At 40.5% G+C, this 23,428-nt stretch overlaps 2 protein-coding genes and 1 long non-coding RNA gene across 3 annotated transcripts in view; 2 read left to right on the forward strand and 1 right to left on the reverse strand.

The window, feature by feature from the left end:
• The first annotated feature begins 7,506 nt into the window (after positions 1–7,506).
• Positions 7,507–11,800, forward strand: LOC147322574 (leucine-rich repeat-containing protein 31-like). The gene is made up of 8 exons (XM_086305052.1): positions 7,507–7,684; positions 7,934–8,083; positions 9,239–9,382; positions 10,142–10,324; positions 10,434–10,601; positions 10,680–10,844; positions 10,975–11,130; positions 11,404–11,800. The coding sequence occupies exons 1-8, from the start codon at positions 7,507–7,509 to the stop codon at positions 11,790–11,792; spliced, it is 1,533 nt and encodes a 510-aa protein (XP_086161178.1). The 3' UTR covers positions 11,793–11,800.
• Positions 11,801–16,682: 4,882 nt separating this feature from the next.
• Positions 16,683–23,428, forward strand: part of LOC147322575 (transcription factor 7-like 1-B) — a 33,084-nt gene continuing 26,338 nt past the window's right edge. Inside the window, exon 1 of the mRNA XM_086307170.1 lies at positions 16,683–17,034. The gene's annotated coding sequence lies outside the window, so the exon portion shown is untranslated. The remainder of the gene's footprint in view (positions 17,035–23,428) is intronic.
• On the reverse strand, positions 19,038–22,654 carry LOC147322576 (uncharacterized). Its single transcript, XR_015131108.1, has 3 exons — positions 22,558–22,654; positions 19,553–19,712; positions 19,038–19,333 (listed from the first exon to the last, which is right to left on the reverse strand). It is a non-coding gene; the product is annotated as an uncharacterized LOC147322576 (long non-coding RNA).

The raw sequence follows: 23,428 nt of genomic DNA on the forward strand, positions 1-23,428 counted from the left end.
GTGAATCAAGAATCTAAATATTTGTATCACAATGATTTCTATAAAAGCATTTTGTTTATGGGGATAATGTGACAAATCTTTTGTGACCCTATTAACGATCAATGGTAATTGAAGAGGAACCCTGGCTCTGGACATTTTCATGACAAGTGACAGCGCTGACATCTACTAACGAGAGAACATGTTTTATCAAATCAAATCAAATCAAATCACTTTTTATTGTCACATCACATGTGCAGGCACACTGGCACAGCACATGCGAGTGAAATTCTTGTGTGCGAGCCCCACAAGCAACAGAGATGTGCAAACACAACAACACAAACGAGCAAAATACAAGAATGTCATCATAAACACGGTGATAAGACGCATCGTTAAAGCGTCACTTCAGTAATGTTGACTCATGTTTTTTAATAGATGACTTAAAACACTAAACTCTAATTTCTGTGGTTTATTTTAAGTTTACAGAATATAACATGTGGTAAGACGACGAGTTTTACTTCTCATGTTATGTGTATCTATTTATCATGTATGCTACTTTGCTCTGTGGACTGTAAAATGTTTCATTGTGTTCATGAAATAAACCAGACTTTCACCGTCTGCATCTTTTACTGTTTTTCTGCTTTTGTTCACTCCAAGTTTGACAAAACCTACAGATATCCAGAGTTAACTCGCTAACAATGCGGAGCAGTCTCAGTGTATTTAGCTGCTTTTTCCCTAAACACAACCAACCGAGAGAAACGCCTGTGGTCCTCACTTTGGTCATTTTGAACGCTGAAGGAGATTTGTTCAATAGACACCTTATACTAGTGTTTCCTGCACTTAATCCATCACTACTATGTTCTATATAAATCCAGATTCCTTTTATAGTTTGCAGTGAAATTTGTTAAACCGTTGCTTAATGGGACAGAAGTACAAGTCGCTCTTTACTAACACATTTGTAGATGAGTTTATTGCTGAACAACACAGCTAGCAGTCTCACACACTCTTTAGGTTTTTCAAGTTATGTGTGTAATGGTTTAAACCTTACCCTTTTTTCCCCAGTATCACAACAGTATGACTCCCAAAGTACGGTTCAGTAAACAACCTATGATTCTAAAGCCAGAACAGAAAGATACAGTTGGAAGATGAATGATTGCGTTTTTATGATGTGTAGTAAAACTACCCCCTCTTCTTCTTCTCTGTGTTGTTCTTGTGTGTGTGTGTGTGTGTGTGTGTGTGTGTGTGTGTGTGTGTGTGTGTGTGTGTGTGTGTGTGTGTGTGTGTGTGTGTGTGCCTTAGAAGTCAAATAATACATTAGCCATACTTAAAAAAACATCTGAATTTCATTTAGAACTGAGATTCTAAGTTGTAAGGAGGAATCTTATGCACAGTCAGAAACATGTTTCCCCACTTTCACAATGCTGAGGTGTCAAATCCACAACCCCCAACAAATGGTTTATTACACGTGGGTGTGAAGGGCAAGCTTTACTTACACAGCCTCACACACACTAGATTTTTACGGCTTATATTTCTAACATTTTGTGATGTAAAAGTGAACCATGTCTTTTTTTTTTATTATTTTCTGTTTGATGGAAGGACTTAAGACACGAGTTATTTAAACAATTCTAAATGACCGTGTGATGGCCATAGTACTTTATGTGGGCCAAATGTGTTAAGGATAATGTTTATCAATGTAAAGTTGCAAAGAACCTTTGAATAGATTATAACATTTTGTAAACAGATACCTCAGAAGCTGTACTGGTAGATCTATGTATGTAAGGTAAAACTTTCCGCAGTACTTCCACTTAAGTAGCTAAACACATAAAGTCACCCTTACCAATAATCCAGTGCTCCTTGAAAAAAAGTAGCACAAACAGACAACTGACTGAGCAATGATAAGTAGAGCTACCCGAGGCCAATACTCAAGCAGAAGAAAATTAAAAGTTGTTGTTTTTGTGGCTCGAAAAATTAAAGAAAGTATGTTTAATAATTCAACAAGACCCGCACCTTCAACACATGTACATTCAAATTTTGGAACAGGCTCAACATTGCTGCTGTTCAATAGTTTTTATCCGTTTGAAAAAGTCATTTTACGGCTTTAATGTTTCCAGCTGATAAGGAGAATGTGTGCGTTTCAAATGAGCGTCCGAAGGCTTTAAACATCTGCTTTGTCTGTAACGACAGTATCAAACTACAGAGCATTGTTTTTACTAAAATTCAACATTTTCAGATGAAAATTTGGCTACTTTTTTTTTTTTTTACTGTAACACGCACCTCAATGCCATTTTTAGGATATTCTTGGTGATCACACTTTTTCATATTTATGCTTTTGGCACTGAGGGTATCTAATACGCATGTTGTCGCTGTGTTTTGTACTACCAGCTGTGAGGGCTCTGCTTTTGCTTTGAGCAGTCTGTTTTTATTTTGTCTCGTGAGTGTGTGTGTGTTTTTCAAACGAGATCCTCGTCAGTTTGATTTTGTTACCACAAACTTTGTGTGAAGTTCACAACAGAGGTAAAGAGATTTAAACACCCCAGTTTAAGGAGGCAGGCAGGGGTTGAACCAGCTGCACAGGGCTGGTGAAGCAGAGAGTGTCGGGGGGAGATGTGCAACAGAAGCAGAGGGAACATTTTACAAGATGATAAATGGCAGATTTAGGTGATTAAGGATTTGTTGACAAGATTAAAAGACACGTCCGTCAGAGTTCAACAACATTACAGTTTGATTAAATAAAAAAGTTTTTAGACTACACAAGGTTCATTTTCTCCTCTGATAGTAATCATATTAAACATGTCAAGAAAGAAAGAGTATAAAGAAAATAGTAAATGTGTGTCTAATTAAACTCTTCCTGTGAACCTTATATCATCCTTTAATATGTTTGGTGTTACAAACTTGAAGAAGCACGGAAAAGATCATCAGACATTAATCTAATCAGTTTTCAGCCTTCATTCATATTGAAAAGTTGAAATCTTCCCTGCTAGACCCAAGTGCAGCGTTTAACACCGTCGGCCAGAACATTTTATTACAGCTATTATTAAATGGAGAGTCCTCTTCACACACTGAGGTTAATTATGAAGCTCCACAGGCTTCTGTGCAAAGACCAGTTCTGTTTACATTATACGTGCTTTAGAAGACATAGCATACCACAGGTCAGCTCAGCAACATTTCGACTTTGGCTTGTTTTTTCTGGTTAACGTTAATTACGTAATTTAGAATTAAAGTTTAGTGTTCTTAGCATTTAGGATGGCCGTGGCGAGTAACTCGAGTGCTGTAAACATTTCATGAAACCTCATCAAAAGTTATCTGAGTTGGAAGGGTGGCTGTTAATAAGCCATTCTTAAGGAAGGAGAACAGAGAAAAATAAGGCTGAGGTGTGCCAAATTACACAAGAAATTGACTGGAAAAAGAAATCAGCTGTAATATGTCTTATGGAGTAATGAATCCAAATTTGAAATATGCATGGAAGAGGTCCGAAGAGAGATACAACAGTGAATGTCTATAGCCGTCTTTAACACAGCGTGGATACTCTACCGTGCTTTGAGGATGGATTTCAGCCAGTGTTGTTGGAGCTCTTATCCAAATTAATCAAATTATGAATGTAGAAAAGTTCCACCAGATTTTGATCGACCATGTAATACCACGTAGTGTCTGATTGGCTTCAACTTCATTTTTCAGTACGACAATGATCGCAAACATACTGCCAATGTAGTCAAAGTATGCCTGGATGAAACAACGCATCAGTCATGGATTGATCTCTCCAGGGTTCGAACCTCAAGATAATCGAAGCAGTGTGGGATCATCTTGACAGAAAACAAAACAAAAGGCAGCCAGCATCCAAAGAAGAGTCTCGGATGTCTTTCAAGAAGCCTGCAGAACTAAGAAATTACAAGAAAGCTTACCTATTAGAGTTTAAGCTGTGTTGAAGAATGAAAGGCAGCTTTAACTGAACAAAAGGGGAAAAAAATCCCACATTGACAGCTAACTCAAGAGACAAAAAGCATTAGAACTCAAGTCATTACCTTACTTAAGGATAAATAAGTTAATTAATTACATTAATGCATAAGCAGAAAATAACCTACAGTAACTGCTTTGCGACATGGAAGTGCAAAAGACAACTGAAAGGGAGGATAGTTTCTATATATGTGGTTTCTATTAAGGGACAGAGGAACGATAAGAAACGATAAGAAATCAAGGACAAGGAGTGTGGTGTAGATAAGTGAGGAAATCCGATCATTACTACAAATTTAGTTGAAATTTAAATATTTTAACTATGGTGTGTGAGGTGGGCCCCTGGGTGCCTCCTGTGAGGGCTGTCTGTTTTCCACATTCTGCAACGGTAAAATACGACTTAGAGGCGGATATTTGTTTTACTTTATGGGCAACAGTTGTCTGCCCTTGTTCTTGCTGTTGACAAAACTCGCCTCATGGTCGACTCTGAGAAAAAAACTCTTTCCCACAGAGGGGGGTGCTTTAATAATCTTATTCGAATATGAGCTTTTTTCCACTAAGGCTTATTTTATGGGGAGATGTACGAAATTATTTACTGGGTTACAAGCAATGATAATATCAGCTGTTGACTCCTCATTTTCATTTTCTGTCTATTGAGAAAACCCATTGTAAAAGTAATGAAGAAAAAAACTCTCTACTTTGGTCTGACAAGGAGCAGGCTGCGCAAAACCTACCTCATATAGATGTTTTAATAATAATAATATTTTTTTGGGGGGGCGCGTTATAAGCATTGAGAAAAAACTGATATCTGCTGTCTCACTCCTCCTTGACCCGCGGTGTGTGAAACAAGATCGCCTGTCACGGCAATTATGGTTTGTTTTTCAGTCCCTTGTAAAAGGGACTCTCAAAAGGAAAAGTAGTATTCACTAAGGGGTATTTATTCATTTTTACACATACGGGGTAGGCAGCCTGTAGGTTACAAGCGGATAGAAAGTTCTTCTTTTCATCACAAGCTATGGTGTAGCCTAAAAATGCAATTTGTTGCTAGGCTGATCATCTTAAAGGTTTTTTTTTTTTCACTGAGTCTGTATTATAGGAAAATAAAATACTATTGAAAGAAACGGTTCTCTACAGGCAATAGGAAGTCACTCTTTTTTCCCATTACAAGCGCCGGTGCAGCTTGTGAAAGTAAAATTACATCCGCTATTGTAAAAAAAATAAAATTAAATAAATAAATACAGAGAAAATTGTCATAATATCGAAACAGAATTCAAACTATGAGTTTGCGGAAAACTAACCGCCGCTCTGTCTCTCTATACAGCACAAAATCAACTGCTGCATCACCGCTGTGCTTCAGGAACCCTCTCTGATCTCCCCCCAGCAACCATACCCCTCCCCTCATGCTTAGGGAACATGATGCATCAGGTCTGAAAATGACTAGACACTTCCGGAGTATTTCCGGTAGGGTCATAAGGTCCGGATCGAGGCCTTCCATAGTAAATATGCTGTATTTGAATATGTCATATTCAAAGCCTTCTTTAGGGGGGAGCAGATTTCTTCGCGTCCAAGTACACAGGGGCGCTGCTGGGCTGCAGAATGAAAGGATCCATCTTGTGTCTGTGCCTTAGAAATTGTGACGGACTCCTCCTCTCTGCTTTTATTCTCCTCCCATGCCGCAGACCCTCCCTCCCTCTAAAAACTTTTTTCTTTTTTTTCCCAACAACAGGTGCCGCGCTTCCGGGGGTTTGCCCCTCCCTTCTCCGGATGCAATTCGTCACGCTTAGGGGATCAAATTACACACTTCCGGGGGGGAGGGGGGAGGTCAAAAGGTCATGATTAGGGCCATCAATCAAATCGGATCAAATTTTGTCATAAACCGTATGAGAGTATCTCTCTTGTGATGTCCAACAGTTGGGAATTGTAGCCTCAAAGGAGAGAGTCATGAGAGGAATGGACTGCAGGACAGAAGCCTTCAAACGGGACTGAAGTAATAATGAGAACTTGGAGAAAGAGTCTGCATACTGGAAGCGCATCATTTGTTCAGTAAAGTGTAGCACAGCTGTTTGCTTTGGAGCCAGTCTGATGCCCAGAATTACAGTTTTCCTGTTTGGGGTGAAGACTCTCCAAATATGGACTGCTGTTTTTTAAAATTCCCAGTCTGTAAACACTCGCTGACAAATAACAAGAAATGAAAATTGAGAAAATAATGTGTATATTTAATTTAAAAAAGAAAGAAATAATAGATCAAAGAGGGGAAAAATAAATACAGTCGTACTGGTTACTGTGGTCGTTTTAAACTGTGTGGTCGTCCTCAACCTGCACACACACACACACACACACACACACACACACACACACACACACACACACACACACACACACACATGAAGCCTACAACATGTGATGTACATCCTGTCCAGGTGAAATGAATTTATAAAATATACCATTCAATGCACAAACATATTACACATTTTAAGCAGCAGCCAAAGAATATTTCTGTGCATTTATTTTAAATATCTGTTGCACGTTTTAAAAACTTATTTATTTACTTACTGATTTATTTATTTAGAACTTATTTATAATAATAATAATGCATTTTATTTGAGGGCGCCTTTCAGAAACCCAAGGTCACCTTACAAAAACCAAAAATTTATAAAAGGAACAGTAGTCATAAAATACATAAAATAAGTTAAAATTACAAAACAGAGCTTGACAACAGATAAAATCAGCATTAAAGCGAATAAGCCAGTTTAAACAGATGTGTTTTGAGCCGTGACTTAAATACGGAGAGGGAGTCAATAGGAGGAAGGAGGAGGAAGAGACTTCCAGAGCCGAGGAGCAGAGCGACTGAAAGCTCTGTTCCCCAGAGTACTAAGGTGTGAGGATGGAGCAGTAAGATGAATAGCAGATGATGATCTGAGAAGGTGATATGGAGCAGGTCACACAAATATGAAGGAGCAGATTTATGGATAAACCTGTATGTAAGAAGTAAGATTTTAACATTTATTCTGGCCTCTATGGGCAACCAGTGAAGCTGCTGAAGAACTGGGGTAATATGAGCTCTTAACGGAGTGCGAGTTGTGACCCGAGCTGCAGAATTTTTGTATTTGCTTTGCATCTTTCTCTCACAATATTTTCCCAGCTTATTTTAATGCATTGCTGCTTATTGATGTGTATTCACTGATTCACACTGACAGTGCTGAGGCAGCACAGCTGAAAATAAAATAATAAAGTAAAATTAATTCAAAAGCAAAAATAGGAGAATCAATATCAAGGTACATAACTACAGAATTAAATACTACATATATGTATTTATGTGTATTTGAGCATTAATTCAATGACTACATTTTTTTAGAATATTTATGGCATTAAAATTCACTTGTTTATATTTGATTTACTTTTGTTTGTCCAATATATGCCAACTTGAAGTGTCAGCTTTCAGACACACTGCAGTGTAGTACTGTAATAGTGCCATACAGCAATAGTAATGTATTAAATATAAAACTTTCTGAGTTTTATTTAAATAAACACGTTTCTATCCACGTCCAGTTTTTCCTCGAACGGTTGCCTCGGCTCTTGTTCATGTCCCACCCTGCGGAGGCAGAGCCAGCGTGGGATGGAGCGTTGCCGCGACGATCGAGTTCAGTGGGTTACATCGCCAAAGCGGACGAGTACTACACCGTCAAGTCTCGCAGCGAGCTGATGTTTGAGAAACAATCGGAGAGACACGGCTTCACCACTCGAGTCACCCATGCAGCATGTACGCACCGTCACCTGAGTGTGTTTATAAGATGCTGCGTTATTGTGACAGGAAATCAGAATCAGATGTAGTGATGTGGCCTTCGTCACCAGGCTTTAGCACATCAGTATTACACGTAGTTTTGCATCTTTGTGTTGGAGTCTGATGCTGCTGGGGCCAGCTGTTTGGTCGTATACGTGATCAGTGGACTCTGCAGTAAAACCTGCAGAGAGGATGTTTAAATCGAGGCGTGTGTTTGTGTGTGTGTAGTGGTGAAATCCCAGGATGATGGAGGTGTGACGGATCAGCTGTACTCTGAAATGAAGCCAGCTGTGGACGGAGCGAACTACATCATCAAACACATGCGCAACAAGAACGAATACGAGGTGAGCGCGAACAACCAGAACGTGCCGATGCTCTGCTTGATTCAAGATGCTTTGAATTGTGTAAAAAATGTTAGCACGTTTTCATTCAAGTTTGCATTTTGTTTCAGTATTTCCCACATGCACATGTTTCAAATCAACAAACAAATTCTAATATTTGTCAAAGTTAATCCAAGAAAATACAAAACACAGTTTTCAAATGATGGTTTCATTGATAAAGAGAAAAAGCTACCCAAACCGACCTGGCCCTGTGTGAAAGTCATCGCCCCTTAAGCCTCAAAACTGGTTGTGCCAACCTTGGGGGGGAAGGTTCATGCATCAATAATAAATAAAAACAAATGTTACACATCACTGGGGAGGAATTTTGGCCCCACTCCTTTTCGCAGAATTGTGTGAATTCTGTCACATTGGAGGGTTTTTCAGCATAAACAGCATCTCCATTGGACTTTAGTCTGGACTCCAAAGCCAGTCCAAAACTTTCATTCTGTTTTTTGAGAAATTCTCAGGTGGGCTCATCATCCAGCTGTATAACCCAAGTGATCTTGAGCTTCAGTGTATGAACTGATGGTCGGACATTCTCCTTCAGGATTTTCTGGTACAGATCAGAATTCATGGTTCATTTACATCAAGTCGTCCAGGACCTGAAGCAGCAACGCAGCCCCAACCCATCACACTACCTCCATGTTTGATTGAAAAGTTGTATTCGTTTTAAACCTGATGTAACTGGACTTAAACCTGTTACATCTGGTCAGTCTGGGGATCATCCAGATGTTTTGTTGGTCAGCAGTCACTTTCTTATTGTTGAATCGTGAACTCTGACCTTAAGTGATGCCTGCAGTTCTTTTGTGACATCCTAGATGAGTCCTTGATGTGCTCTTGGAGTAATTTCAGTAGTCTGGCCACTGCTGGGAAGATTCATGTCTCTTCCAACTCTTCCACTGTGGTTCACTGGAGTCCCCAAACCAGCAGTTTTTAACACTGCTGTGTTGACTTCATTATTCTTAGATCTGGGGCCAGACTGTAACAACATCTGATGAGAGGACTAGAAGCTTTATTTTATTTTTTTTTTAAAAAGGTGCGTAAAATCAGAGGTTCAGAAACAAAATACAGAGCTCAAGAAAATAGAGGTTACTGTGGAAAATCTGTTTACAGTGACATGCTAAGCCCTGTGGGTGTGTATCGTGTGTTTCAGGCTTTGCAGCGTCAGCAGAGAGTGAGCGGGACGTCGGCTGGGGTCGAGTGTGTGTTTTCCTGAAGAGACTCGGGAAGAAAGCCGACAGCAAGAGCCTCAGTTTGGCTCACTGTGATCTGACGGCTACAGAGCTGCTGGAGCTTGGTACAAAAACGCACATACCTGTCACACAAGACAGACATGGTATCTGTCAGATAACTGCATTAAAAATACTCCCAAAGGCACAAACACAACGGAGCCCAGCAGACAGTTAGTTGATGCAGCTTCATTTCAAGAGGCGGAGCATCTAAAATTAAGTCTGAATAAAGTAATGTGACTTCGTTGTAAGACGTCAGCTGGCAGAAAGGCAGACAGATGTTTTTCTTGCCGTTTCTTCTCAGCAACGTTGCTGCAGTTCCTCCCCCAGGTGGAAGAGATGGAAATCTCCTGGAACGAGTTGATGGGTGGATTGGTTCATCCACTGCGCATAAGCCCTCAGTTTTACAGCTTTGATCATTCATTTTGATTTACTGGCTCACAGAGAAATTTCAAACTAACTCACAGAAAAAAATTCTGTCTTGAGAGGATAGCTTTAGCTAATTTATCTGAACTCTGTTTACTTTATGAGGCAACGATGACCATATAAGGAATATCCTCTCTCTGTGAGATGATAAAGGCTCAAGGGTAAAAAGACTGAATCTGAGTGTCTAAAGCGGGCTGAAGATTAGTTTGCCTACACCGACCTCATTATTAGTTAGATGTATAGTATAGTTATATTATAGAAGAGAACATAAGGAGCAGCAGTTTGGATCCATTTTAACAGGGCTGTCAGTTGGTGTTTTATTATGTTCTTATCTGTTTTTTTGCTGTCTCTTCGTTGATACATGTGTATGGAAGAGGTTTTTCTGTTCATAAATCTCTCAGGGGGAATGGTGGCTACACTGCCCAGACTCTGTGTGCTGGACGTCTCTTGTAATGCTCAGCTCACACAGGAAGTGGACACTGGTGGCTTCAGGGAATTGGTCAGCTCTCTCTCTCACGCCACCTCCCTCACCACGCTTCGACTGCAGGCCTGCGGTCTAACGCCTGACAGCCTTGATGCTCTCGGTACAAAGATCTCTGGATTTTTCCTTTTTATTGCTACTTTTGTTTTATGTCCTATAAGAGTCTCGGAGGGGTAAATTAAAAAACACCCACACCTCTGGTTGTCCTGCAGGTGGTTCACTCCGTTGCCTCCCCTCTGTGGGAGAGCTGCACCTGTCCTGTAACAAACTTCTAGCTGGTGGACTGAGCCGCCTCACCTTTCACCTGGCTCACGTCACACACCTGGAGAGACTCGACCTCCACCTGTGTTGCCTCACGCGAGATGATCTAGAGGCTCTGAGTCAGTTGCTACCAATCTCACACGCCGGACACTAATCGCATGCTCGCTGCAGCAGTCATGTGACTCGTTGTTTTTCAGTCCAGGTGCTGCCCTCTCTCACTGCACTGACCGAGCTTGATGTGTCATCCAATAAGGAAGTGGGAGGTGTGGTCCACCTGCTGGTCTCCGCCCTCCCTGTGACACAAATGAGGCGGCTGCCATTCAACAGCTGCTACATGAGCAACAAGTCCTTCACTGCTCTGGGTAACACACACACACACACACACACACACACACTTGTTTATTTATAGAAGTTTTCCTTCAAGTCATTCTCCCCGAATACCTCTTCCACCCTCTAGCCTGAAATGGTGAAAACTTTGTGTTTATGCATCAGCCCTGGCGGTGTCCTATCTGCGCACGGTGGATATTTCCTGGTGTAAAGTGGTTGGCGGTCACTTGGCGCTCCTGCTGGATGCTCTGCAGCCATCAGTCGTCAGCGAGCTCCGTCTTTGCAGCTGCGAGCTCACCACTGATGACATGCAACATCTGGGTAACTAACACACAATGACATTATACTTTTTCTTTTTTGGTCTGTAGTGGATCATTAGGCTGCATAAATGTATATTAAGACAAGTAAAGCCTGAAGGAAATTGATATTTCTTTCATTTATTTCATGCTGCCAGCATCTGTAGCTGTCGTATAAAACAAAACAATGAAACTATTCGGTGTTATTTTTGTCTCCATCAGAAACATTGTGAACAAAACAGTAAAGTGAACAGGCATAAAGTGATCAGTTATCAATGGGTCCTCTTCCTCTGTGCAGCTGCCGTGTGCAGACGGGGCTGTCTCTCCTCACTCCGTGCACTGGATCTGTCCTACAACAGCTTGGTGGGAGACAACGGTTGGTGCAGTCTGTTTGCAGCAGGAGGTCTGGGCTCTCTGGAAGACGTGGATGTCAGTTTGCGACCTTCAACCTCTGCTCCGTGCTCAGCCTGGCTGCCCGCTCTGCTCCGAGCTCTGCCTCAAATGCCGGCGCTGGCTCGACTGGCCATGCAGAGGTGGACAGCTGACTGTCAGGAGAGAGAGCAGCTGAGGTACTGTCTGAAAAAGAGGAGCGTCCTGCTGGAAAGGGATCCAGATTTACAAGACACATCATCAGCATGTAAAGGGAACAGTCAGGAGAGCCTAGAAGAGAGTCAGCCTGAGGAGTAGGGAGCAGAAAGCCTGAGTTATCTGATCTCAAATTACAAATCATCACAGAGAGATTTCAAAAGAGCACTAGGGAAGAAAAGCGCAATCAGGTCTTCAGTTTATGAAGGACAGTGGAATTAATTTGCTTTTTAATCTCATGAACTTTATCATTCTGCACTTGGACTTGTCGGGACCTGAGGTTGTTGTTGCGTGTGGGGTTGCAGCTGAAAAGCAACCGAGTATTGTACGAACGAGCAACCGGATAAAGAACTGTTAGAAAGAGCGAACTATGTGGTCGTGTAGGGGATTCGCTTGTCACAGTCTGAGACTTTCCACACTCGCCACAGCTGAGTGGTCTAACTCCAGCATGGATGAGCTGATGTGTTTTTAAGTGACTAATTTGATTAAAAGACTTCCCACACTGATCACAGCTAAAGGGTCTGTCCCCACTGTAACTTTGTTGTCGTCTTTTTGGCTGCTTCATGGTGGTAATTTTCTTTCCACAGGGATAAACTGTGTGGTTTCTCTGTTTACGGGGGCTGAGTGACTTCTGTTGGTGTCATCAGAGCACCGAGGTATCAGCTGGGTTACACCCCTTTGCTCCTGTAGTGACAAAAGCCGTGAGTTACGGAACAAGAGGAACCTAAGATTAATTTATTATAACATGGGAACATGCATGCAATATAGTATAAAGACTAAAAACCAAGCTTATACAATTTTAAAAAGCTTGAAAGTCAGTATTTGGTATGACTGCTTTTAATATGCTTCTGCTTAAAAGACTAGCACTACCACTTAAAATACATTCTGTGTTAGGAAAAGGTTTTGGTTTTAACATTACAATGTAAGATTTGATATACATGCATCTGTAGTTACATGCACCTCTAGTTACATGCACCTCTAGTTACATGTTACTCTAGTTACATGCATCTGTAGTTACATGCACGTCTAGTGGAAGGAACAGTTTAAATACACTTTCAAAGATGCTTTTTTTAAAATCCTTTTTAAAGAACGGATTTTATTCATGGCTCATTGAAATGTTTTTCTGCTTCTTTGTCAGACTCATCTCTGACTGCCAATCACCTGTGACACCAAACACACCTTTATTTTTCCATTATTACTGATAATAACCAATATAAATAAGTGATTCGTGTTGATTCAATGTTTTTTTGTCTGATATGTCATTTAACTGCACCGTACATTGGTCAAGTATGTTTAATAATAAACATACAACATACAATAAACAAAGAGGGATCAAATTTAAACCTCACTGACTAGGAAGCACACAGTGTTTGTCATTTTATATGAACTTTACTCTGAAATAATTTTAGCATTTTTTTCAAGTCCCCAGTGTTTCCTGATCCTTGGAGCACTCCTGGTTATCTGCTATGGTGGAGGTGGCCAATGTCTGGAGACAAATCGTTGTTCTGGGGAGCTGCTTTCCTCCAGTTACTTTACATCAGAATAGAAAGCATGAGAACGACCCTGATGAAAAACAGAAACAGCATCCAGGAAGTGAAATAAAGATTAAGCTGGGGGCGACCGTGGCTCAGGGGGTTGGAAATCGCATCTGCTAACCGGAAGGTCGCCAGTTCGATCCCTGGGCTCTCTGTCCTGGTCGTTGTGTCCTTGGGCAAGACACTTTACCCTACTTGCCTACTGGTGTTGGCCAGAGGGGCCGGATGGCGCGATATGGCAGCCTCGCCTCTGTCAGTCTGCCCCAGGGCAGCTGTGGCTACAACTGTAGCTGCCTCCACCAGTGTGTGAGAGTGAATGAATAGTGGTATTGTAAAGCGCTTTGGGTGCCTTGAAAAGCGCTATATAAATCCAATCCATTATTATTATTATTATTATTATTATTATTAAGCAGCCAAATTCTAGCTCTGGGGCCTGTTCTTCGTACCTCGCTAAGTACGTTAGCTGGATTAGATTGTTGGCGATTTCGGGAGCAGGTTTACTTTATGTAAACAGGATTAGATCGCGGCCACGCAGGTATGTCCGCTTCATGTATACGAAAGCAACAGCGATATTCCACCACTGTTTCAGCATAAATAAATAACACCAATGTAACTAAAGATAATGCAGCACTTGATCCATTTATTGATTTCACACAGATACATACAGGTCATTTCCTAAAAAAGGGAAATGTACCATTAATCATTCTATTACATGTATGTGATTATTACAGATGTAATTCATATTTCAGAGTAGTAATTGTAAATTACTTCGTGTAATCAAGATGGGAGACCACGGCTATAAAAGCGAAGGTGGATTTGGGAAGTCTGTCGCAGCCATGTCCTGTCCGTTTACGCGAGCAGCCCATTGCGGAAGGTGCAAGATTGATAAGGAGAGTCCTCAGAATCCAGCGTATATTGCGGGATAGACAGGATCCTTTAGCTCAGCGCGACAGTGTGCTCATAGAGAGATATATATTCCCGTGAGGGTATTATTCACCTAACCAACTTGTTGACGAGGGGGTGCAGGACCACCACCTGTCTTTTTGTGCTCTGCCCTTTTCTTGGTTGCTGTTATGAACAAACAAACAGATTATTTCAGGGTCTCTTTCCAAGAGACGAAAAGCAGTATAAGTGATAAATATTACCATTCTGTAGAATATTCTTATATTTCACTTTTACTTGTTCCCATGTTCTAGTGGGTCCTGTTGTGGCTCTAATGTGAAAGGGGATATAATATAACATATTATAATATAATGTAATATAATATTGGATAATATAGTGTAATATAATAAATTTACCCTACCGCCTACTGGTGTTGGCCAGAGGGGCCGATGGCGCGATATGGCAGCCTGGCTTCTGTCAGTCTGCCCCAGGGCAGCTGTGGCTACAACCGTAGCTGCCTCCACCAGTGTGTGAATGTGAGAGTGACTGAATAGTGGCATTGTAAAGCGCTTTGGGTGCCTTGAAAAGCGCTATATAAATCCAATCCATTATTATTGTTATTATTAAATTACTTACGAGTTTGATTTGTCAGCAACTTTCTGCCAGCCCTCTCTCCTTGCTTTTGCAGCCTTTGCAGTGTTCCCTTGCGTTCTGATTAAACTCTGAAACTCCTGAAATCCCTCACTCAAGAGTTCTTGCTCTGCTGCCGAAAAATACCGAGCGCGCTCCTTCGACATTTTCGCTGACCAATCAGAGGGTTTGCCGATCAATGTTTCTACTATCGATGCATAGCCCCTTTTACGACACCCAGTGATCTCACATTACTTCATCCAGCTGTACTGATCGTCAACAGCAGGTGTGTTCGGGGAACCGGATTAGCGAGCTCACGGTTAGCGCGATGGTTTGGTCTTGGATGTGTCATTTGATCTTGGATGTAGTAAGTGACATACGAAGAATGGGCCCCTGGTTTGATGCTTACATTTGGGGGACTCTCGACCACAAACTAAGAGAAACTCTGTCAAGATGCAGAAACACATCAAGTTTTGCAAACAAGCATACTATTTTTATAGTTAACTAAACTTATAGTTTATTAGAGTTGAGTTCCTACTCACAGACAACTGAAACATATTCACATTTGGAAAGCTGATTGTATAAATTTTCATTTGATTAATCTGAAATTGTTCTTCTGTGTCTGAAAACACCCACTCCCACTTACTCAACCAGTGTTGTCGTCTGCTGCTGTGGCAGAAGACAACACTGCAACTGTAACTAAACTGATTACAGCATTATTTTTAAAACCTTCAGTGAATTCAACGTTCTTCAACATTTTGTGTATGCTACTGTTGTACATACAGCCGATGTTTTACCTGATGGGTACAATGTTGCTGTTGAGGGGTTGCTGTGGATAGTGCTGGAGGGCAGGGCTGTGTTGATCTGAGACTTGCATTTCCACAACACTCTGTCCATAGTCACATACTGTGTATGCTACTGTTGTTTATAGTGTATTATCTTATTTATTTTGTAGTTGTTTATATTTTATTTCTATTTTTGGATTTTCTTCTGCTATCTCTACCTGAGCTGAGGTAACGCACAAATTTTCCTGCCGTCGATCAGTAAAGTCTAATCTCCTCATTGACTGCATTTCTGATGGAGATGAGACGTCATGCAGGACAGAGGTGAGAGGCGTGACATCACGGTGCCGTGACAACAACCTGGTGCTTAACATCAGCAAAACCAAGGAGCTCATCGTGGGTTACAGGAGAGCAGCAGTAGCAGAGGTGGACAGAGTCAGCTGCTTCAGATTCCTAGGCATCAACATCAGCGAGGGTGTCTGTTAAGTCTAATTGTTGAATGTTGCCATTGTGTTTCTTAAATTTGTATAGTCTTAGTTTAAGCAGTAGGATCAAAGCTATCCCTTTGATCCTGATCACCTCTCCAGCCACTCTGTGCTGGGGGAGGTTTTATTGTAGATACATCCTATCTGAAAGATCTGTTTCTTTTGATGTAAGCTTCCTGGGTTTATGACCCTTTGGTCAGCAGGTCTCACACACACACACACACACACACACACACACACACACTCTTACAGAAGTTCACACATATACATTTACATACAGTGCCTTGTCTTTGTAACCAAAGGGGGTTGCAAGGGGAGGTGTTTTGTAAACTATTGTTTGAAGTTTGTCAATAAAAGGCAGCGAGAGGAGGCCATCATCGGGGTCATTGTCGTGCTGGACACAGACGAGGCCTCCCTTGCGCAAGTAATGGATCGATCGACTGTCTTGTTTTCTTCATGATGAATAAGTCTCTAGAATTAGCGGGGTTTGTGGAAACACAGACCCAACAGTGTCGTGCCATATTAAACCATTATACACCTCAATAGTAAAATAAAAAATGTGTGTAAATTGCATGAATTAATATTTATTAACGTCTCTTTGTGACGTTATACTATGATAATGACTGCCACAAACAGCGTCCTCCTGTAACCATGGTTACGGGAGTTTGTTGCAAGAAGTGTTGTGAATCTCGCTGAGACAGGGAACCACTGAGAGCCTCAGATGAACCAATCAGTCAGATCGCTGTCTCCACTTCTCCTCCTTCTTCGTCCCCTTTGTTTTTTAAGTACCTCATATTGTTAGGATTCTTTAGCTAGTTAGCCATCACATTAGCTAGTTAGCATCACATTAGCTAGTTAGCCATCACATTAGCTAGTTAGCATCACATTAGCAAACTGCTTCGGAGCACAGCTGTCGGAGTCGCGGGTTTTGTTGAATCAGGCGTTGGACCTGCTGGAGGAATGCTCTGCGATGATGGTGGAAAACAGCCGCCATTCAACCCATTTGAGAGCTTCAAAGAACTGGCTGCAGGTACGATTGAAAGTTTGACAACACCGACTTCCAACGCCGGCGCTGAAGCTAAAACACTGTTGATGCGTCTGTGATTTATTAGTGATCGCTCACTTGTGTGCACGTGCATGTAGGTGAACGCTCGCGGCATGACGTCACACAGCTCAGTTCCTTTCTGCTTTGATGTCACAGTACGTGCCTTTGATCTTGCAGCACGTGACCTCCACTCGAGTCCATAAATAAGGGTGAAACAGCGGGACCCTGAAAGCTTTCTGAAAACGGATTTCCAAAGTAATTGTAGCGAAACTAAGTCGTTGACAAGGACAGAGTTCTTAAATATACCCCCTCTCTCTGTATCACTAAACAATTTTCAAAGCTATCTTTAACTAAGACAGAGCAAAGAGACGCATATTGAAAAACAATGACCAATCAAGCAGGTAGGAGTGATCCGGGAATCCTAATAGATGAGGAAGAAAACAGAAATGTACACAGAATTTGGTTCGAAATCTGTATGGAAAAACTGGTTAAGTGAGTGGTAAGAAAATCAGGCGAAATCATCAGTGGGGAAAAAATTGAAACCATCTACAAGAAACTTACCAATAGAATCTGGGCTAAAGTCAAGGATAAATGTGAGGAAATTCCCTTAAAAAACATCCAAAAATGCCACAAGATGATTTTCAAAGCCTTCTGCAAAGAGTTTGAAGATGCAGAATCAGTTCTGCAAGCCTTGGACTTAAATCAGCCAATTGTAGACCAAATGATCGCTCAAGTTTTCATAGAGGAAGCAGCCAAACTATCCAAGACACCATGTTGCATAAGTCGATTTTTCTCATTTGTAGGTTGACTTTTTTTGCTCCTTTCTGTGCTGCATGCAGAGTTCCAACACAGATGACTGCGACGTGGGAGAACAAACCATTGTGTTTCAGAGCCTGATAGTGCCTGAAAACAAGCCTGAAAACGAGAAAAGAAATAGCAGTCATGCGACTTTGTGTTCTTGCTGTAACTTTAAGAACTGTAACTGCTCTGTCAACATTAATATAAAGTTGAGGATCCCAAAACTATTCACTTTAACGTAATGCAGAGAAAGACAAATAGACTTATGTATAGACATATTTCCACTGATGACAATTTAGTCATCAGCTGCTGCTTTAAAGGCAGTACCCAGCCAACATTTATATGTGGGGCCCATATGATTTGGAAATGGGCTGAAAAATGGGCCCCATATAGGATTGTCCGCGGGTTCCGTAATGGCCCCATATTAAATGCACATATAGGTGTTATGTTAGGAAAATCTGGGAACTAAAACGCCCCAACTGGGAAAAGTACAGAGAAACCCACCCGGGCCCCATCTTTCAAGTTTTTGTGGGTACCATGTGGGTACCACATAGGCTACAAAGTGGGTTTTAAGTGGGATTGTCCGCGGGTTCCATAATGGCCCCATTTTATAAGCCCATCTCGGTGTTATATTGGTAAAATCTGGGAACTAAATGGATCCCAACTGGGCAAAGTACACAGAAACCAACCTAGGCCCCATCTTTCAAGTTTCTTGTGGGTACCATGTGGTTACCATATAGGCTACAAAGTGGGTTTTAAGTGGGATTGTCCACGGGTTCCATAATGGCCCCGTTTTATAAGCCCATTTTGGTGTTATATTGGTAAAATCTGGGAACTAAATGGACCCCAACTGGGCAAAGTACATTGAAACCCACCTAGGCCCCATTTTTCAAGTTCTTAGTGGGTACAACATGAGGAAAACATGAGCTAAAAAGTTGGAATGGCATTAGCAGGAGGTTCTGTATTTGCATCTTACTTCTAGTTTGAATTGACTAAGTTCTGGCACTGAGTGGGCCCCATGTAGTAAAACAGTCACAAAATCAGTTTTTCAGACGGCTAATACGGGTTCTGTGACACAAAGACACCAAATATATTCAAGCTGACCGCAAACAAAATCTAGTTTGTAAATAAAACCACTTCAAAAATCACGAAGGTACACAAAACAACATTTTTCACATTTATTTTGTCCAACAACACTGTATTCCAAAGTGCGTAAACGTTTAAAAACTAGAAATGTCAAACTACAGAAAAATTCCTTAGATATTTGGAACTGTAGCAACATGGGGAAAAAGTCAGATGGAAAACTCAAAAGCTTATCTTGAATCAGCAGGGTTTCTTTTTTTGGTTTTTTACAGAGCCGTAAGTCTATTTTGTACCCTTGCAGCCCCCGGTCCTCCTCTGTCTTTAGCTCCAGTGAACCACTTGGACAGAGCCTTCTCTGCTTCTTGCAAGTTGACTTTTGATGTTAAATAATTCTTCAGTGCCTCTGCAAATGAAGAAGAAGAAAAATGGGCAAGCCAAAGTAAAGTTAATCTTAGCTTACTTCATTTGGTGATGACTTGCAAAGAACAATGTTTATTTCACTTTATTGCCTCAAAAAATATATACAAATTGCATGATAACCAATCTCAGTTACACTTTCAAACACTTTATTAAAAAAGTTTAGTTTTCTAAAGTTCAAATGTCTCAAGTGAAACTAACTTACCATACACAACATTAAAAAGACGCAAATCTCTGAACTTTTTTTCCCCATGTCGGCCAAGCATGTTGTACTCCACAGCCAGCTCAGGTGATATGAGGAATTTCATCATCCTTCTTGTGGCATCGTCTACACTTGTTTCCCCTGTATCTGCTACCATGGGAACCTGAGGGGAACATACAAAAAGGACAGATTAGATACTGGCATCTGGTTAGGATGCCTCCCTGGTGAGGTGTTTTGGGCACGTCCCACCAGGAAGAGACCCAGAACACCCAGGACATGCTGGAGGGACTATGTTTTTTGGCTGGCCTGGGAATGCCTTGGGATTCCCCCGGAAGAGCTGGGCCAAGTGCCTGGAAAGAGCGAAGTCTGGGCCTCTCTACTTAGTACCGGATTGGGTCGAGGGGCAGCAGCCTAAGCTTAAGATAATGGACCGGAATGGAGGATAAATGGACGCTTTACATATTACTTAATGTTTACTGTGTGGCGATAAAAAAAAAAAAAAAATGGTAGTAAACACAAGCTAAACTAAAAAAATTAATTGCGGTTCCTTAACCCTTTATCCCCAATAATTTTACCCAGTATAACTGGTAGGTCTGGTAGGTTTTTTCCTCTACTGTATACTATATGAATGTAATCAAGGATTAATAACAGAAAAAAAAAAGAAATTGAAATTTTGCCATTTTTACTAAAGGCAATCAAAATGTACATGAATAAAATTTTTAAATTAGTCAATTCAAATTAATAACTCTAAAACACTGAACAAAATCAAGTATTTGACCCTGTGGTTTATTTTCGGACATCTCTTTTCTTCTAAAAGTCCAGGCGTGTTGGGCCCCTGGCAGAGCTCAGGTTTGGAAAAACCTGTCGCTGGCGACTTTTTGGGGGCTAAAGGGTTAAAATAAATAGGAATTGGCCAAAATTTGTATAAACTATGAAATAGCAGAACAAAAGTAAAAAAAAATCTTTATCTGTTATCAGAATCAAATATTTGATTAGAATAAAAAATTTAACTTTCTGGAAGATTTCTCGTTACATCTGTCATAAAAGTAATAACATCTCAGAACAGAAACATGATAGCAACAGAAAAATATGATAGCAGTGTGATGTGATGGTCCCTGGCCAGATTTTTACACATATTATAAGCCCTGTGACACAAAAACCACTGAACTCTGACACGCACAGACTGTTTTCCTTTGTGCTAATGAAGAAAAATGCTGGTTGGTCTGGTATATAAAAGGGAATTTATTCTTCCAGGACCTGAAGCTCCGTAATGCAGCCCTCCAACAGCCAAACCTATCTCTGATTGTCTTGATGCATGCTCAATCATCCAGGTAAGTAAATCTCCAAAAGTTGATTCTGTTCATCTGCAGCATTTTCTCCCACTGAAAATGCTACGTCCAGATGAACAGAATCAGCTTCTGGAGATGTTCTCTGATTGGATTGTTTAATTGGTGATTGACATGAAATTGACCAATCAGCTGAAAGGAAGAAAAATAGGGTCAAAATTTGGATGTGTAAGTATAAATCCACACACAGCCTGGAAAGCCGAGTGCAGAGTTGTTTGCAGCACCAATTCAGCCAGAGTGTAGCCAGATGGATTTTCCATCCATCCACACTGTAAAGTCTATAGACCAGCAAGTGATAAATTAACAGTGTTGTTGATATTTTCTAAAACAGTTGTATGCAATAGGAATTGCTGTTTATAGTCCTCCTGTATATCTGCATGTTGCCTCCCAATTAAAACCTGTGATAATGGAGATTCAAATTCATGTCATACCTATACCAACAGTTATCAAGTATCCGGATCGACCTTTACTGATATGCTTAAAGGAAAATTGTTATTTCCATGTATTTTCCTGTTCTGCCTTCAATTTTGAGGACTTCCCCCCACATTTCTAGTTGTGACAGTGCACCTACAACAAAAAAAATCTGTTGAAAGAGCAATTTTGTAAAATAGTCTATTTTTGTATGCACAGTTTACAAATCTGTCCTGTACAGCATGGACTGATTGCATGCTAAAAAGTTGTTGCTTAAAAATAAAACAATAAATTTTTAATTAATAACATCAGCAGAAAACCTTGTTATTAATTAGATGTACAATTTCTATAGAATACGAAACAACTCAGTTCATTTTTGATCAGCATATTACACAACTAGTGATGGGATTTTCGTCTCTTTTTAGAAAGCCGGCTCTTTCGGCTCCCAACCGGCTCTTCAGCTTGTTTTGTTGCTTTAATTAATTTATTATTAACAACAATATAAAATTATGCACAAAAGGAATTACTAATGTAAAAAAAGAAACGTGGTTTTATTTATATATGTTTGTATATAAATATATATGGTGGCCCCTAGAGACAAAGCATGTACAAACTCCAAAACCCATTTCTAGCATTAACTGAACTTCCAAAACAGAGCTATCTAGATCACTTAATTTACACAATTGAAATCATATGTGTATTGTTTGTGTATTTATACACAAGCACTCATATATATTCATAAAAAATTCCAAAAATTGTTCATTTACCTGTTATTACCACACACCAAATCCGGTCGTTGGTACTTCCTGGCTTGTGTAGTCACTAGGTAACAAAAGCTCAGCACTGTGCCTAGCATCCTGGAGCACTTCTGTTGTGTTTTGTACGTGCTTTGGAGTTTGTACGTGCTATGGAGTTTTTACGTGTTTTGGGGTTTCTACGTGCTTTGTCTCTAGCGGGCACCATAAATATACTTTTATTTATTCACTCCACATAAAATGTAATAAATAAATCATATAATACAAAAAACAACTATTTACATTTCAACTTTTAACTATTTAAATTTTCAGATTTTTCCTTTTAAACAAATTTAAAGTGAAACAACACAAAACACTGCAAACCACAACACAAATATAAAGTAAAATATGAAAACAAAAAGAAGATGCATATTCTCTGTCATATGGGCCTGCATGAATAAACTTTCTGAATCCTTTATCATCCGCAATTGAAAATAGTTGTGGATGATTACTATACCTTTCTAATGTGACATTGTTGTCCCTGGCTCTCTTTCTCTCTCTCTCCCTCCTGATCTGTTCCTGTGCTACTACGAGTGTAACTACCGCCCCTCTCCCTCTTCCCAGTGCAAAGCACAAGGCTCGCCTGCGGAGTGAAGCCGAAAAAAAGTGCGAGAGAGAGAGAGAGAGGGTGAGAAAAAAACAACCCACGTTTGTGTCATTCACTTCAAAATTGTCGGCGCTAAGAGCCATTTCGTTTTGACCAACACATCACTAACAACCATGATGAAAAACGCTCATCTGCTTCCATCACCATCAGCTGATTAACATTGAGCTGCTGCAGTCAACACCATCAAACTAATTTAGTGTTTAATGTTACGTTATTGACTGCTTTTATTTTTAGATCTTTACCAGTGCTTAAAGACTGTAGATGTTCACACCTGGTGTTAGAAAACTGAGTTCACAGCAGTATTATTTTTTACAGTTTTTGAATTTACACACTATAACGTTCACGGCAGTTTTTTTTTCTGTGCTTCTGCAACTGTTTCTTAGGTTTTCCTATAAGGTTTTTGTAATTAAAAAAATTTATATTATTTTTTTGGCTTTAGTGGATTCCTGCTCAGCTAACTCGGCCATTATGCACTACCCAGTAAACAAAATGGCTGAACGGTATCTTAAATGTCTGAACATGAGCTAGTCATACCATGTTACGAAATATTCATGTGCAGTGTAGCAAGCTCACCTTATAGGGGTGTAAAACATGAGGCGTATGAGGTGATTGTTTAAATTACAGGAGTAGATGCCTGCAGCTGAAACGGTTTTCTGATCTGAACGTGAACCTACTGGTCACGTTTACGGTAATGTTACCAGATATGCATTGTACTATAGGA

This window comes from Aulonocara sp. 'chitande type north' Nkhata Bay, linkage group LG9 (genome assembly GCF_057382095.1).
Source record: "Aulonocara sp. 'chitande type north' Nkhata Bay isolate Kocher_YH1m ecotype deep benthic linkage group LG9, A_spYH_male_GT1.1, whole genome shotgun sequence".
Taxonomy (NCBI): Eukaryota; Metazoa; Chordata; class Actinopteri; order Cichliformes; family Cichlidae; genus Aulonocara; species Aulonocara sp. 'chitande type north' Nkhata Bay.

Coding starts and splice junctions, on each gene's coding strand:
- LOC147322574 (XM_086305052.1), top strand. CDS start 7,507: ATGTCCCACCCTGCGGAGGCAGAGCCAGCGTGGGATGGAGCGTTGCCG. Junction 8,084..9,238: donor CCAGAACGTGCCGATGCTCT/GCTTGATTCAAG, acceptor CGTGTGTTTCAG/GCTTTGCAGCGTCAGCAGAG. Junction 10,602..10,679: donor AGATGATCTAGAGGCTCTGA/GTCAGTTGCTAC, acceptor GTTGTTTTTCAG/TCCAGGTGCTGCCCTCTCTC.